Genomic DNA, 16,798 nt, shown 5'->3' on the forward strand with positions numbered 1-16,798 from the left:
CACGTCAGTCATAATACGATTAAGCTGGAGATGAAAATATTCTACACGTCAGTCATAATTCAATTAAGCTAGAGATGAAAATATTCTACATGTCAGTCATAATACGATTAAGCTATAGATGAAAATATTCTACATGTCAGTCATAATTCGATTAAGCTAGAGATGAAAATATCCTACATGTCAGTCATAATACGGTTAAGCTATAGATGAAAATATTCTACACGTCAGTCATAAGTCGATTAAGCTACAGATGAAAATATTCTACATGTCAGTCATAATACGATTAAGCTATAGATGAAAATATTCTACATGTCAGTCATAATACGATTAAGCTAGAGATGAAAATATTCTATACGTCAGTCATAATTCGATTAAGCTAGAGATGAAAATATTCTACACGTCAGTCATAATTCGATTAAGCTATAGATGAAAATATTCTACACGTCAGTCATAAGTCGATTAAGCTACAGATGAAAATATTCTACATGTCAGTCATAATACGATTAAGCTATAGATGAAAATATTCTACATGTCAGTCATAATACGATTAAGCTAGAGATGAAAATATTCTATACGTCAGTCATAATTCGATTAAGCTAGAGATGAAAATATTCTACAAGTCAGTCATAATTCGATTAAGCTAGAGATGAAAATATTCTACATGTCAGTCATAATACGATTAAGCTACAGATGAAAATATTCTACATGTCGGTCATGTATGATTAAGCTAGAGATGAAAATATTCTACATGTCAGTCATAAAACAATTAAGCTACTAATCAAACAAACTTTATTGGAGAAAAGAAAATAGTGCAAGTGCATTTCCTATATTTTTTAAAAAGTGATATGGACACAAATCTTCTGAACTGATGACCCAACATTTATCTGACAAGTTCAATATTTCCTTTTGACCTATGTTGCAAAATTGGATGTCATTCCACTTTTTTTTAAAAAATTGGACAAAAATACTTTTACCATTAACTGATTACTACCTTTTTCATCATCAATAAATGCTGTGAATGTTTGTTTTACCATGCCATATTTACTGGATGATATGCCTGCCATCCAATTTTACAAAAATATTGGCGCTTTTTACTATGGATAACCCAACCTTACTTTCTGACAAATTTATTGCAGTTTTCATGATCCATTCATGGGATAAATACCATGTATACTTGCTTTTAAGTTGAGTACAACTGCAAACTGCACAGATTCATATTTGCCATTGCATAATGCACTGGCAGATCTAGATCAATGCTGTTTGTTAGGAACTGTCGGCAGGACAAACAACATAGACCCTGATCTGCTATCACATCATATGATGCCAAATTAGGGTCTAATGTTGTTTTGCAGTTGGACTGGACTTATGTGCAAGTATAGATGGTAATTATTTTTTTCAATCCAATTACAATCAGCTTTACATAATAAGTCAGGAAAACAAATCATATCACACAATCCATTACTATAACAATTAATTCAGAGACAGTAAACTGACGACCTAGTTTTAAAGAAGTGACTCGTGACCCATCACCTACAGTGTTAGAACAAATTAGCAATGTTGACAATGGAACTTTCACTGATGAACGAACCAATAAAGTGGCATAAATTGTTTAACATATCAATGTAAATGCAAAAACTTTTTTACAAAATCTAACACTGCTGACAACAACATTACCACTATAATGTGATGTGTATCTTGGCTATGCTTCACCAGCAACACAAAATTGTGCATGCCTAAAAAGTGCATAATGAATATACATGAATTTGTTATTTCCAATGCAGTCAAGACAATATATATGCTGTTAAAATGTTACAAGTACACTGTAGTGTGATTATGGTTTTAGCACCTTTGCAACGCATAACATGAAATAACAGCAATATTACCATCTGTAGAGAGAGCTTTCAAGCTACCATGTGTAACAGTACTAGCAGCACCAGAACTAGAATTTTTCTTATCCGATTCTGTACTTCCAGGGAGTTGGAAATCCTCACTGGAACTCATCTGCAATGGAAATAGTCACACAATTATGCTTTGGTGAACTAGATCTTGGCCAACAGCACAAAAAAATTTACCTCCTCCTGATAACCATATACTTACTGATAATGAAAAGATAAATTTATACATGGAAATGAAATTGGCCCCAAGTTCCATCCCAAACCATAGGGACTTGGAGAATATTGAACTCTTGTAATCATCTATACACTTACTGGGCATGAATGGATGAATTCAGAGGTGCGTATAAAACTGGCCTCTGGGTCTATTCTTACCTCGAGATATTGGAACGGAGGCAGAATTAAGAGATGGGTGGAACAAAGTGGGGAACACAGAAATATGTGCTTTATCAGCACTCTCATTCTGTCTGAAAACAAAAATTTCAGAAGTTATGGTACTATTACATACAGTTTTGTAAATCCTCTTCAGAGAGATTTTTCAACATCCTTTCCAGCAATCGAGGTTGCACCATATGGACATAGTTATATTATAATACTGGTGACAATTTAGAGCTTCATTATTGACAAGAAACTCTGACACTACTAATAAATTTTGAACATTACACTCAAATCTATCACCTTTTATAAAATGGTACCCACCATCTTGTGGGTGAAACAGTCCATATACTCTTATTTATTAAGTATTATTAAGTACTATCATAAGTACTTACACTTATTTATATTGGATCAAAGAAACAAAGTCTTGGAAATTCAAATTCTTGACTAACATGTTTTAAATCCTGATGACTTAAGTGGCTAAATATTTCAATGCTGTACAATTAATTTTCTGCAAATCTGTATATAAAGTGATAACTGAAAGCAAAAGCAAAGAATGTAAAAGACCCACCTTATTTGTATCTTTCAAATTTGCACTTGGTAAAACAGGAAGATAGATTGGAACTTTCTCTGTTGGTGACACAGAACTTTAAGGAAAGAAAGAAATAAGCATGAATGTAATTTACCATATATACTTGAGTATATGCATGAATGTAATTTACCATATATACTTGAGTATATGCATGAATGTAATTTACCATATATACTTGAGTATAAGCATGAATGTAATTTACCATATATACTTGAGTATAAGCATGAATGTAATTTACCATATATACTTGAGTATAAGCTGAATAATTTAGGAACAAATAAAGGCCTGGATGGGGGGGGGGGGGTCTTATCTGCAGGCCAATGTCTTTTTAGATCTTTTTGTTGATTTAATGGCTGTAAATCTTGGGACATGAAACAATATTCTTTCCTGTGTCCTAAGACATAGACAGGTAAAAAAATAACTTTCAGTGACCTGACAATTATTAAACTTTTATAAAGTTCTATGATTGATTTTGTTATTATTTTGTACATGAATATTTTCTGATTTCTCCAACAAGAAATTAAGTAAAGGTAAATACAGACTTCATAATTCGCAGGCCCGTTGAGTTTTCCCAGGTAACCAGGCTTAACTATAATGTACAGTACTTACACAGTGCAAAGCGTGCATAGTGTCACTTAAATCCTTATTTACTCCCAAACATATTAGATGCAGATTGGATTTATTCATTGTTTCGACCAAATTTCTTTCTTCCAGATAACATTTCAGCTAGTCCTTAATAGGTGTTTCATTTATGTTGAATCATGCGCTCACAAGTTACTCATTTTCAATGATATAACTGATCCTACAAATTGAGGTAATATTTTTAAAAAGGTACGCACAGGTACAAGGCACATAACCAGCATAATTTACATGTTCACGAAGAGTGTTAATAATACAGGCTAAAATTCTCATATAGATCAACTGAGATCAACATCTATCAATGTTCGTTTTGTGTTTTGACCAAATGAACATCATAACTTTCCACACATTGGGAAGCTTGATGTTTCGGCATCTCCTATGTTGATAGTTGGCGAAGTTGTCTTTTGTTTTTTGACAGCAGTAGAGACCAGTTAATCATTAAAACCCTGAAACTGGCTTGTGTTAAGTGGGAATTTTGACCAGCAACTATACCAGTACATTGATGTGTAAATGCCTTTCATTCCATAATATTAGTACTATTACCATAGTTTTGTAAAATGGTCTGTAAGGCATAAATATGAACTTTTCAAAAGCCAAGGGCAACTGAATAAAAAATAGAGATTGGAACCTTAAATTGGGAGGTTTTTTCGTGACATTTATAAAGCCTCGTTTTCACTACATATCGATCGATCTTCCTGTTCCAATATGCGTGAAATTTGCAAAAAGACTAGCTGTTTCTCCCTGTGATGCACCTTACTTTCCCCCAGGATATGCCCTATTTTCATATTCTGGTCAGCTGTGGACAAACTGCACAATAGCTAAAGATTACTTAAATAAACAAGCAAAAAAGCCAGTGTGACTAATTAAAAGTTAATACTTATTGATGCAACTATTTTGTGAAAATGCCTGGCCCTACGTCGTAATTCAAAGAAACCACGTTTTACACTGTTGTGTTATGCAAGCACCAGCAATTGATTAGCAAATAAAGGATTCCCAATTTTGTTGAACTAAAGGTACCTAAATTGGCAGCCTCATGGTACCGTACATGTGCAACTATTTTTCCCCTCGTATATTTGACCTTATTCCCTTATTGTCAACTCGTAAAGCATTTAGTATTGTTTATTATAAAACATGTATTCTAAATTAGTTTTTTGAGGACACATTTGCTGCATGGTATGTATTTTCATTCGTTCTTTTAATGATGGTAATTAACATTGGTATATACGGTATAAAAATGCCAGCTGTTCACTCGTGTAAGTTTCTTTTGTGGGAATGGCGCTATTGCATATGGAGTTGCAGCATTCGTAGTGATCATTCTTGGGATTGAAATTAACTGTGGACGATTTTACTGGGTTTTTTTGTTGTTGTTCTGGCTTATTTTATATTTTGGCATTGTTGTAGAGGGAAAAAAATCATGAATAATGTTTAAAATTAATATTCTATTTAGTGAAGAAGCGAATTCTTTCTAGTAAAGTAATTATTTCGTCACAACAATAATTCACAGGTGATACAACATAACATGCAGAACTTTTCTTGTTTAGAAGAAATGAAAATCGAAGACATAATGTAATAACTGGGAGTTCTCTGCAAAATTCGAAGATATTATAAAATCGGGAGGTAAGTCTGGAGCAACCCCAAAAATTGGGAGTTTTTATTTTTTCCCTCCCGGCATGAAAGTTGACAGGTTTTGTGTAAGGTCGCTTACATCAAAGCAAACTACAACTCAGCTTTTAAGGTATTAACATAATTTTCAAAGCATTATTTCTGCACTTCATTATTGTATTTTGGAGATGTCATTCAAGTTTAGCGCAATGGTGCCCATGATTAGACTCCAAGGGATGTACTTAATTCAGCATGTAATCAAACCTACAATGTACATGCAGTGGCGCCATTACGTAAATACATTCAGTAGCCTAATTGCAAGTGTTGAATCAAACCGTATTGTTGTTCGTTGTGTTGTCATACTAGGATTACATTTTAATGAGTTAGGTATTTACAATTTCAAAGCAAAGTAAAAATGTAATTACCGGTGCACTCGTATAAAATGTCCAATGCAATAATGCATAAACAAACAATAATCGGGTCAAAAGGGAGAGGTAGTGTAACAACAACTCGCGATTGCAAAATTCTTGTCATCATTTGATCAAATTATATACAAATCTAAAATAGGCAGAAAAAATAAGAAAACAGAAAATTAAATACTTTTCAAAGAAATTTATAGAATTTCTTTTTAACAATCATGCATGCCAACCTTGAGATATGTATATGTGTAATTTTTTAACATACAAGTTTACCTAAATGACTGCATTTAGAACTTACCTTGTGCATCTTGTGATGTCTCGGAGTTGTGGGTCAGCTTTTATGCGGATCATGCACTTTTTAGTGTTTATACCTGTTCAGTTTGGGGTCAGCTTATATGCAAACATGCTTATACACGAGTATATACAGTACCTAATGCCTTGATACTCATTCAGTCTTTATAAGATTAGTAAAACACACAAAACACATAAAAAACATGTGCATCCTGATAAATTCATCCCCCTTTTTAAACTTGTGATGTGCAAGTGGCAGAAATATTTTGCTAGCCTCAGAAGACGGCATAACCCTGAATGTAATCTACCATTATATAGGTCACCTCTACTATACTTTTAGTGGTCTCCAGTAGCCATCATAAATTAGGGGTGAAGCCACAAACTTTATATAAAATGCACTGAAATTTATCTATTGTTACATAAACGAACTCTTTGAACATATTGACAAACCGTCTTAACAGTGCAATGTGATATCATAATCCACTTATGCTGACATCTAGAATGAGTACTGTATGCTGTAGTTATCTCCCTTTTTTTGTTGTTGTTGTTGTTGTAGGGTTTAACGCCATTTTTCAGCACAAGATAGGCTATACATGGCGGCCAGTATTAATGGTGGAGGAATAACCCGGGAAAACCCCGGAAAGAACCACCGACCCACGAGAAGCTACTGGCAAGCTTTCTCACATACCCACATTGGTTGAATCTGAGAATCGAACCCACGCAGACAGAGTTGAGATGGCAGTGATCCATAATGGAGAGCGCTTTAGACCACTCGGCCACTCGGGGCCCCCGCCTTTTTTTGTTGTTGGCATTTCTGGTAGAGGAGGTCAACTGGAAGAGGCATTATCTCGTAATCTATTTTTCACTGGATTTTCAGCTGCTCGCTAGAAATTAATATGTTTGTAGAGACTGACACTTGCATGTGGATGGTAAGAAAAATTCCTATTCTGTTCACTCAGAATTAAATCCTTCAGAACCCTAACATTTTCTGTAACAATCCCCGTCATCAGACCAGAACATCTGCATCTCTACTGTCCGTTGACCCTTTGTTAAATTTCTGATGCATGCATGCAAGGCAGCATCACTTTGCTACCACAAATGTAAAATAAAAATAAAAAAAAAACAAAAAAACCCATCGTACTTGTTGGTTCATTCAATAGGCTAGGAGGAACATTAACTACAATAGATCAAATGACAGCCAATTCCTTTTATTAAAAATGTACCCAGATAAATATATATATGCATGTGTGTGTGCATGTGTTGTTTTCATTCTCTAATTTGAATTATGCCCCCTATTTCCCAGTATGCATATTTGCATTTAACACTGGTTCTAAGCAATAATTTATTTATAGTTCTATCTATATTGTAAACTTATTTGCTGCATGTTTTTAAAAAAACTATCACATTCATATGCAGTGTATTTTGGCAATATGACTAGAAAAGAGAACATAAGTTATACACTGTAATGAATTTTAACTGAGTAACTAGATTACTGCAATTAAAGTTAGTACAAATGCATAATCAACTACCCTGAATCAAGAATTTTTCTTTTTACTTTCTGAAAGTTATAAATATTGCAGATGACAAAATTTTATAACTTGTTTGAAACAACCCCTGTGCCATGTAAATGCAAGCAAAGTGCCACGTAAATGCAATCAAATGCACACATTTCAGATCATACTGATCGTCCTAATTTCTTTGTTGCCTATAAAACATTACCATAACTGTTCATAGACACCACAATGAAGAATCGGTATATGAATGAACTAAGCTGTTTTTTCAACTGAATTGACACAGCCAACATGCAAGTGCATCTATTTTTAAAGAGAGGGGTTTTCTTAATGTAATGTAACCATTCCCTTTATAGCTTTGTTATAACAGTCCATTGAAAGGATTGCAAATATAAGGTTTTATTATTTTTCTACATACATGTACTTGGTTTAACATCAGGCATTGGTTAAATAGTATTTGCTTTGCTGTTTTTTATTTCTTTTCTTATTTTGACAAAAATGAGTGAATTCAAAATGCAACCTTACAGCATCTTTTGAATTCCACAATGTAGCATTATCCATATGTTTCTGACCTACTTAACAGCATTTAAAGCTAAATCTTCAGTATGTAATATATGCTTTCTATGAACTGTATATTTTCCTGAATATATCTGCCCAATGGTTTACGAAGACAATCTAATAAAGCGGTATTTTCCAGACTCAGTGATGTCCACCATTACCTCCATATTACAGGATCAGCTACGGTTCCAAACTGAATTTTATGAAGAAAATAATGCACATGCGGCAGTTAAAATATTCTTGTTACTGATTAAATTCTTAAAACACAATTTACTATTTACATCAGTTTAAGTTTTGAAACAAAAGTCTATGTTTTTAACATCAAAAGATAACTTGTGGAAATCGGGCAGTAATAGTTGGTAACTTACTTGGGAAAGGGTTAATGGTCAATCAGCTATCAAAATACATGCCTGTGAATGTGCAAGAAATTGTTTGAAGGAGCAATTGATATCAACACCAACTATATGATGGCTTGAAACCTACATTTCACCTGGAGAAAATACCTAACACTGAACTAAACTAGACAAGGCGAAGGAGCATTGCAAAAAGTACGGTCATTCTCTAAAAAAAATCACAGGGCGAAGTCATTAGTTGCCCACTTTGCTTGGTAGCATGACCCCTGGATCTGTAAAGGCAAATGCTTTCAACCCTGTTACAGAATATACAGGATGCAGAAAAAATGGTGATCAAAATACATAAAGTTAACATAATTCAGTAAAATGTGAAATGTTGATAGCAGTGATCTTCATTGCAGATATCAGGTACTAACAGAGATGTATACAATACTAACAGATGTATACAATCCTCTAGTTTGATGATTCAGACATGTACACAGCTTTGGAAAAATAAATGTAAATGAAAAATTTAAACAAATTAAGTGAAATATGAAATATGGGTGACAGTTACCTTCTTTTTTGATGAGTGTGCAATACTCATCAAGTAGCATTGCATCACCAAAATTCATAATTGCAGGTATAATTATGTTTCTTCTTTGGTTACAAGTTAAAAGCAAAAATCTAACATAAAATGGAAATAGTCACTTTTACTTTTTCTTGCAAGTGTTGTGCAATCATATAGTTTAATGACTCTAGCATGAACAGAGCTGAGAAACAAAGAAATTTGTAACTATTATCAGTGAAGCATGTTATATGGATCACAGTGACCTACTTTTGTGATGTTAGTGCATCCCATCAGTTTCATGATACCAGGTAAATCAGTATATAAACAATGTGGGAAAAAACCTGAACTAAATCAAAAGACGAAACCAAGAATGTAGAATTAATATACATGTAGAGTTAGCTACCTTAGGCCCCATCCCAAGGATAGGTGCTATGAAACCCTTTCCAAACCTCTGCTTAGGATGTAGGAAGAAAAAAGTGGGTGAAATGGCTGCATACAAGTATATGCTTTTACAAGTACAGATGTTGACAATGAAGCCCACACTAGTACAATATCTCTCTATTACTTCACACCGGTAAGCTAAAAAGGAATATAAAGAGATTTCCAGAGTGTTTCTAGACACAAGGAAATGTAACTAATCTGTAAATGCAAGTACACATACTGTCAAATTCATAAATTCTCTGTATTTTCAGTAATAAGTGATGCCTAATTTATTTCAGACACTTTCAAAAGAAATTTGGTAGTAAATGAAATATTGGTAACCAATGTTCTGAAATGATTCAATCTGTACTGGAGATGTAAGAAAATAGATATATGCAAACCTGCCAACCCTGAGGAGTCTGTCTCAGTAACGCAGTTGATTTTTTTCTGTAAGATTGACCAGTTTTCAGTAAGGTGTAACAAAATATCACCAACTGCTATTGTAAAGGTGGAAAACATAATTAAAAATTCAGTATTTGAACATGCAGCGACGATAAACATTACGTTCAACTGAAAAGTTTGTAAAGTACGCATAGACTTTATTTACCACTAGTACAGTCGCATACAATTTAGTTCCAAACCCTATGCAGCTCAATGGCTTGTTATCTCTCAACTTAGGAATTCTTTTACCATTTCACATGATGATGACAATCATAATTCCCACCATGAGACAAACTCAAATTGGCATGTGATGTCAAATAAACGTAATTGTGTCCCTTTCAGCTTTATTCACAAGAATCTGAATATTCCTTTATATTCTTTAGTGTTGATTATTAACACTTTTCAAGAGGCTTATTTTCCCTTTTGTCTTAAACATGCATTGCTTGATTGATCATGCAGACGCTTTGCAGGAACAAACAGGTTGCATTTTAAAGCGTCTGAGGTGCTGCTTTGAAGCTAGTCTGATTCCCTAACTAATTTCACTAATTTTAATATGAAACCCAGAACCCAATCAAACACAGATGAACCACTTATCCAGATTTTTCGACAATGACCATATTCCTGTATTTTTTGCTTTTATGCCACAAGCCATATTTTAAGGGTAATTTTTGTAAGACTTATGGCAAAATCGCAGGGGTAGGCAGGTCTGTATATGGTGTTATACAAACTGTAACCTGCAGCACAAGTTCGACACAGTGTATTACCAAATAAATCATTGACACTGTCCAAAAGGAAAATGCAAACTCAGTACAAACAAATCTCAAAACTTTCCTTACAATTCACAAGTCTCATAAATGTCCCACTGTATGCAAAATGTTTACATGCTGTGTAACATGCATAATCATTATTCTTATATTGCCAAAGAAAAAGATTTGACAAAAAACAATAATCTAAACCTTATACATGTTAATCTGGCAACCAAAATGTCAGAAATATAAGCATAGCATACCCAACTGATGACTTCTTCAAAGATTCAGAGGCTGCTTTTGGTTCTGAAAGCACAATAGTAATGCGTAAGAAATAATTTGCAACAAAACCGACCAGAAAATGAAATTCTTTTGTTTGCAACATTTACTTCAACATTCTTATGAAAAAGTGAAAACTAGAACTTAAATTTCATCTACAATTATATACAATGAATCGTTTCAAGATATGAGTATTTCTAGTGAATGAGAATTCTTGGCAGCTCTTCCCAATATTTTATGCATTCTTGCATCACATGATAAGAAATAAATGACCAACAGACGTATTGCTAATGAGATGCTGACCCACTTAACTTTGCTAACAAATGTTAACAAATTACAGCATTGTTGAGTGTTCGATGTATGTGACATTGCTGATGGCTAAATATCACAGTAAGATATCAGGCAATTTGAGACTGGAACAGCAAACATTACCGATCATCAAATGATGGGGAAACAGTAACTTTAAGAGACTGAGAAAGAGCAGTTCAAATGATCTAGAGCATTGTTCTATATAAAAGACCGATTCATCCAGGATGCAGTTCAAACCATCTAGAGCACTGCTATATATATAAAAGACAGATTCATCCAGGATGCAGTTCAAACCATCTAGAGCATTGTTCTATATAAAAGACCGATTCATCCAGGATGCAGTTCAAACCATCTAGAGCACTGCTATATATATAAAAGACAGATTCATCCAGGATGCAGTTCAAACCATCTAGAGCATTGTTCTATATAAAAGACCGATTCATCCAGGATGCAGTTCAAACCATCTAGAGCACTGCTATATATATAAAAGACAGATTCATCCAGGATGCAGTTCAAACCATCTAGAGCATTGTTCTATATAAAAGACCGATTCATCCAGGATGCAGTTCAAACCATCTAGAGCACTGCTATATATATAAAAGACAGATTCATCCAGGATGCAGTTCAAACCATCTAGAGCACTGCTATATATATAAAAGACAGATTCATCCAGGATGCAGTTCAAACCATCTAGAGCACTGCTATATATATAAAAGACAGATTCATCCAGGATGCAGTTCAAACCATCTAGAGCATTGTTCTATATAAAAGACCGATTCATCCAGGATGCAGTTCAAACCATCTAGAGCACTGCTATATATATAAAAGACCGATTCATCCAGGATGCAGTTCAAACCATCTAGAGCACTGCTATATATATAAAAGACAGATTCATCCAGGATGCAGTTCAAACCATCTAGAGCATTGTTCTATATAAAAGACCGATTCATCCAGGATGCAGTTCAAACCATCTAGAGCACTGCTATATATATAAAAGACCGATTCATCCAGGATGCAGTTCAAACCATCTAGAGCACTGCTATATATATAAAAGACAGATTCATCCAGGATGCAGTTCAAACCATCTAGAGCACTGCTATATATATAAAAGACAGATTCATCCAGGATGCAGTTCAAACCATCTAGAGCATTGTTCTATATAAAAGACCGATTCATCCAGGATGCAGTTCAAACCATCTAGAGCACTGCTATATATATAAAAGACAGATTCATCCAGGATGCAGTTCAAACCATCTAGAGCATTGTTCTATATAAAAGACCGATTCATCCAGGATGCAGTTCAAACCATCTAGAGCATTGTTCTATATAAAAGACTGATTCATCCAGGATGCAGTTCAAACCATCTAGAGCACTGCTATATATATAAAAGACCGATTCATCCAGGATGCAGTTCAAACCATCTAGAGCACTGCTATATATATAAAAGACAGATTCATCCAGGATGCAGTTCAAACCATCTAGAGCACTGCTATATATATAAAAGACAGATTCATCCAGGATGCAGTTCAAACCATCTAGAGCATTGTTCTATATAAAAGACCGATTCATCCAGGATGCAGTTCAAACCATCTAGAGCACTGCTATATATATAAAAGACCGATTCATCCAGGATGCAGTTCAAACCATCTAGAGCACTGCTATATATATAAAAGACAGATTCATCCAGGATGCAGTTCAAACCATCTAGAGCACTGCTATATATATAAAAGACAGATTCATCCAGGATGCAGTTCAAACCATCTAGAGCATTGTTCTATATAAAAGACCGATTCATCCAGGATGCAGTTCAAACCATCTAGAGCACTGCTATATATATAAAAGACAGATTCATCCAGGATGCAGTTCAAACCATCTAGAGCATTGTTCTATATAAAAGACCGATTCATCCAGGATGCAGTTCAAACCATCTAGAGCATTGTTCTATATAAAAGACCGATTCATCCAGGATGCAGTTCAAACCATCTAGAGCACTGCTATATATATAAAAGACAGATTCATCCAGGATGCAGTTCAAACCATCCAGAGTATCTGACCCAACTAGGTTCAAGTTATTAATTAAACTGGTCACTATCAAATTTGAGTCACACTAGTCACATGAAAAAATGGCAACTAGATGTAGGACCCAAAAATCTCAAGATCACAAGAAGATTATGCTGTTAACTAAACTGCACCAGCTTTTCTTCACAGATGCCTTCCCCCCAATTGTGTTTCATTACTTTCATTTCATTTTCAGTATTTATTTTACTCTTTTTCCATAGTACGATTGGCACACAGTAGTCTCAGTGCATCCAAAGAAAAAATTTCTCAGCAACACTTGAATCAGGAAACATGAATGTGCATGCTTCCATCAGGTAATCTGCTGCCAGGAATGGTTAGTTCAGTTCTGCAACAAGCCCTACCACCATGGTCTCCCCATGAGTAGTTTCGACTAATGGATATGATGTAGTACTTTCAGCTTTCTTGGTGATTTGATAATGAGGCTTGTACATTGCTCCTTTGTTATCTTTATGCTTTTTGTTTCCATGTGCCACCAGCAATCATTCATTTCACCATGCATTTACAGATATGTCAATGCAGCACACTGTCAATGCATACAGTGGACACATTTATCGCTTTTCTGTCGACCTGGATAATTTTCCCATTTATTTCATTGTCTACATCCAAGATGCAATGATGGAAACACACTGCTTGGTAACTTTCTTTGGGAGCTGGCACTAGTTTCAACATCAGATGGTTCAACATCTGTATCTGTTTCATGGCATCGCAGTCTTTATCCCCACAATCACCATTACTGAATGGATTCATTTGCTACAAACTATGCATGCACTTACTAATCATGACACTTTCAGCTTACGAGGGTACAAAACGAAACAATCAATAATAATGACTTCATAACACATCAGCCACAAAGAAAAGTGTAGTTCACTCTTCGTTGATTCTGTAGTATTATTCACGTCTGTAATACATTAATGTAAGTGATTTCTAGAATTACAAACGAATCATAGTGATAGGCAGGTCTCTGTTTTTCATGTAAATCATGGTATATATCGGTAACAAGAAGTTATAGATATCAGGCTTTAGTTGCAGCATTGTGATTTTTCAGGTCACCAACAGAACCATTTGAAGCCTCTCATGACAATTGAATGTTTTCACTTAACTCATGAATATACTTCCTTATGTCTACTATAAAAAAATTAAAAAAATACTCTACATATTTGCAACTAAAATTTTAGTATTGGTGAAAGTTGTCAGCTAGCCCGAGTAATCATCAAACTGCAACCCTTGGATTACACAGAGCAATACACAAAATACAATAAAATACATTATTAATACATATATCAACTTAAAAGGACCATAAGTGGTACACTGGTACCGTTTCAGATGTCATATTTCAGTATGTTTAAGATGTGTGGCAGCGACTGCAGATAGAGCTAGACTTATAATTATTCTGATGACATTCTCACTGCAGACAGAATAATAAAATACATCCAAAAGACAACCTGCTAGCTGTGAGCGATTTAAATTGAAATTTGGCAACCATTTCAGGCCGCTCCATTTGATCTGATGCAAGACTCATTTTGGTCACCATGTCATATGTTTTGCATTACAGGAAATAAAAATACTTAAAAAGCTATAACCAATTACATGTCTTTGATTAAATTTGGAAGGCATTATGATGTTATCTTAAAAACTGAAGGAATGACTAACAACCAAATCCTTGACACAGTACTTACTGTAGATGCAAAACAACTACTGACATCACACTCTACTGAAATGTCAATATTGAGAATAAAAAGGCAAATTACTAATAATTATTCATTATCAATGAACAGCAACATAACTTGTATAGGTATGTATAAAATTTTGTGTTGATTCTTCAACACTACTATCTAGACAGGATGGAGAGATGGGTTAAGTTTCATCATGTTGACAAGTTCTACATGAAAAGTTTACAGTTTAACTGATAATGCCATTACATTATACAATTCAAGAGGAGATATATAGTTTGTATGCATATCAATACAATTGTTGCCCGACACCTTGTTAACCGTGCTGTTGACAATGCTGATGAAGATGAAAGGGATACAAATTTACACAAGATCAGATGGAAGAACATAACTTAAGAGGTCTTGCCAGCATGGTCCTTTTTAAAGACATAATTAAGAAGTATTGCCATGTATTGTCCTCTTTAAAGACATAACTCAAGAGGTGTTGCCATGCATGGTCCATTTTAAGAAAACTCGAAGTATTGCCATGCATAGTCCTTTTAAAAGACCTAACTAAGAAGTATTGGATGCATGGTCCTCTTTAAAAACAATAGGTTTTGTATTTGTCCTCCAAATTACTATTTTCCACATGACCATAATGTTTGGTCAAGAAACCATTATTATCAATAAAACTACATTCGGTAAACGAGAATGGACACAATGCCATTAGGCATATAGTGTTAAAGAAAATCCCTTCAAAACAAAATATATTATATAATTATCTATATCTAGTCACCACTAGTGTCTCATTATTATTGTAGCTTATTTTGAAATCCTGGTCATAATAAATTAATAAAATGTATTCAGAGAATCCATTTAAAAAGGTTCTCATATAAAAAAATGATTGTTCACCAGGCCTGAACATGCTGAATCTTACCAGATGCATTAGATGGGGGCTTACCTGAGGCATCAGATGGGAGCTGCAATTGATCTCTACTTATAGCCTCATTTGGTAGCTCTTCTACTGGTGTCTCCCCATGTAGCACCTCATGATCATCAGCTGGTCCAAACAGGATCTGTAATACACAGAAGATCAAATACAAAAAGAAAAAACTGAAGTCAATGTTAACTTGATTTATATTTTTAAAATGCATATGCCTCCAATCCAGAGCAAAAAGTCTAACTACAAAAAGTCTGAAAATGATACATTTTATTTTTTTATAAATACATGCAAATATATTTACAATTATCAACATACGCATACCAATATGCCTATCAAATTTTATTTCTCTACCTCAATGTTGTCTCACTTAAATGTGTTTTGTAAAATAAATAAAGTCCCAAAAATTAAAAAATGTGCAAAACAATTTTGTTTAGTAACTGTCTGCCCCATGTTTAACAATCTTTTATATAGACACTAGCAGAGAAAGGTTTACTCTGGAGATTAGTGACCAGTTCATCTTAAAGGTCAAGGTATGTAGGTGAACAAAAGTTAGTGTGTAGAAATTGTTCTTTTCTTACTGGACTTGCCATGACTATGGCTCTTGAAGTCTGGTATCTGTTGATGTTAAGTAATGTAAGTTATTGTGCAGAATGCATTTTTTCTTCCTCTGATCACACTAATTGTGACTTTTTGACCCTGAAATTTATAAGATCTTCGTTACCCCCTATGACTTGCCCACTAAGTTTGGAAACTGCATATGGTGGATAGCTCAAGTTGTTCTGCAGAAACCATTTTTCTATTTATAGACAGTAAACCTAATCTTTGACCCCAAACGCAAGTGTGGATTCTTCCTTACCCAAGTTGAAGCAATCTGTAATGTTTGGTAACTTTTGATGGTAAACAAGTCAAGCTATTGTACTGAAATTAAACTGATAACAGAGGGAAATCAAGGAAAAAATACACTCCACCTTATGGTGGGCATATAAGACTAATTAGGTCATCTACAAATGTATAATATGCCTGCGAAATTTCATTTGTCTACAGAGAGTTGTTTCTTCACATTCTTGTTCATGAGCTTCTGAGGATGGATAAATATACACAAGGACAGATAGACAGGACCAAATAATGATGCCCTTGCTACATACAGTGGGTG

General features: G+C 34.3%; 1 protein-coding gene across 1 annotated transcript in view; it reads right to left on the reverse strand.

The window, feature by feature from the left end:
• LOC149807878 (uncharacterized) overlaps window positions 1-16,798 on the reverse strand; it is a 137,749-nt gene that overhangs the window by 37,508 nt on the left and 83,443 nt on the right. Inside the window, exons 23-26 of the mRNA XM_089962126.1 lie at window positions 15,664-15,778; window positions 10,650-10,692; window positions 2,839-2,914; window positions 1,884-2,001 (exon numbers count right to left, since the gene is read on the reverse strand). Of these exons, the coding sequence (XP_089818252.1) occupies window positions 1,884-2,001; window positions 2,839-2,914; window positions 10,650-10,692; window positions 15,664-15,778 (352 nt within the window). The remainder of the gene's footprint in view (window positions 1-1,883; window positions 2,002-2,838; window positions 2,915-10,649; window positions 10,693-15,663; window positions 15,779-16,798) is intronic.

This window comes from Sinohyriopsis cumingii, chromosome 1 (genome assembly GCF_028554795.1).
Source record: "Sinohyriopsis cumingii isolate HCF-2022 chromosome 1, ASM2855479v2, whole genome shotgun sequence".
NCBI classification, from domain to species: Eukaryota; Metazoa; Mollusca; class Bivalvia; order Unionida; family Unionidae; genus Sinohyriopsis; species Sinohyriopsis cumingii.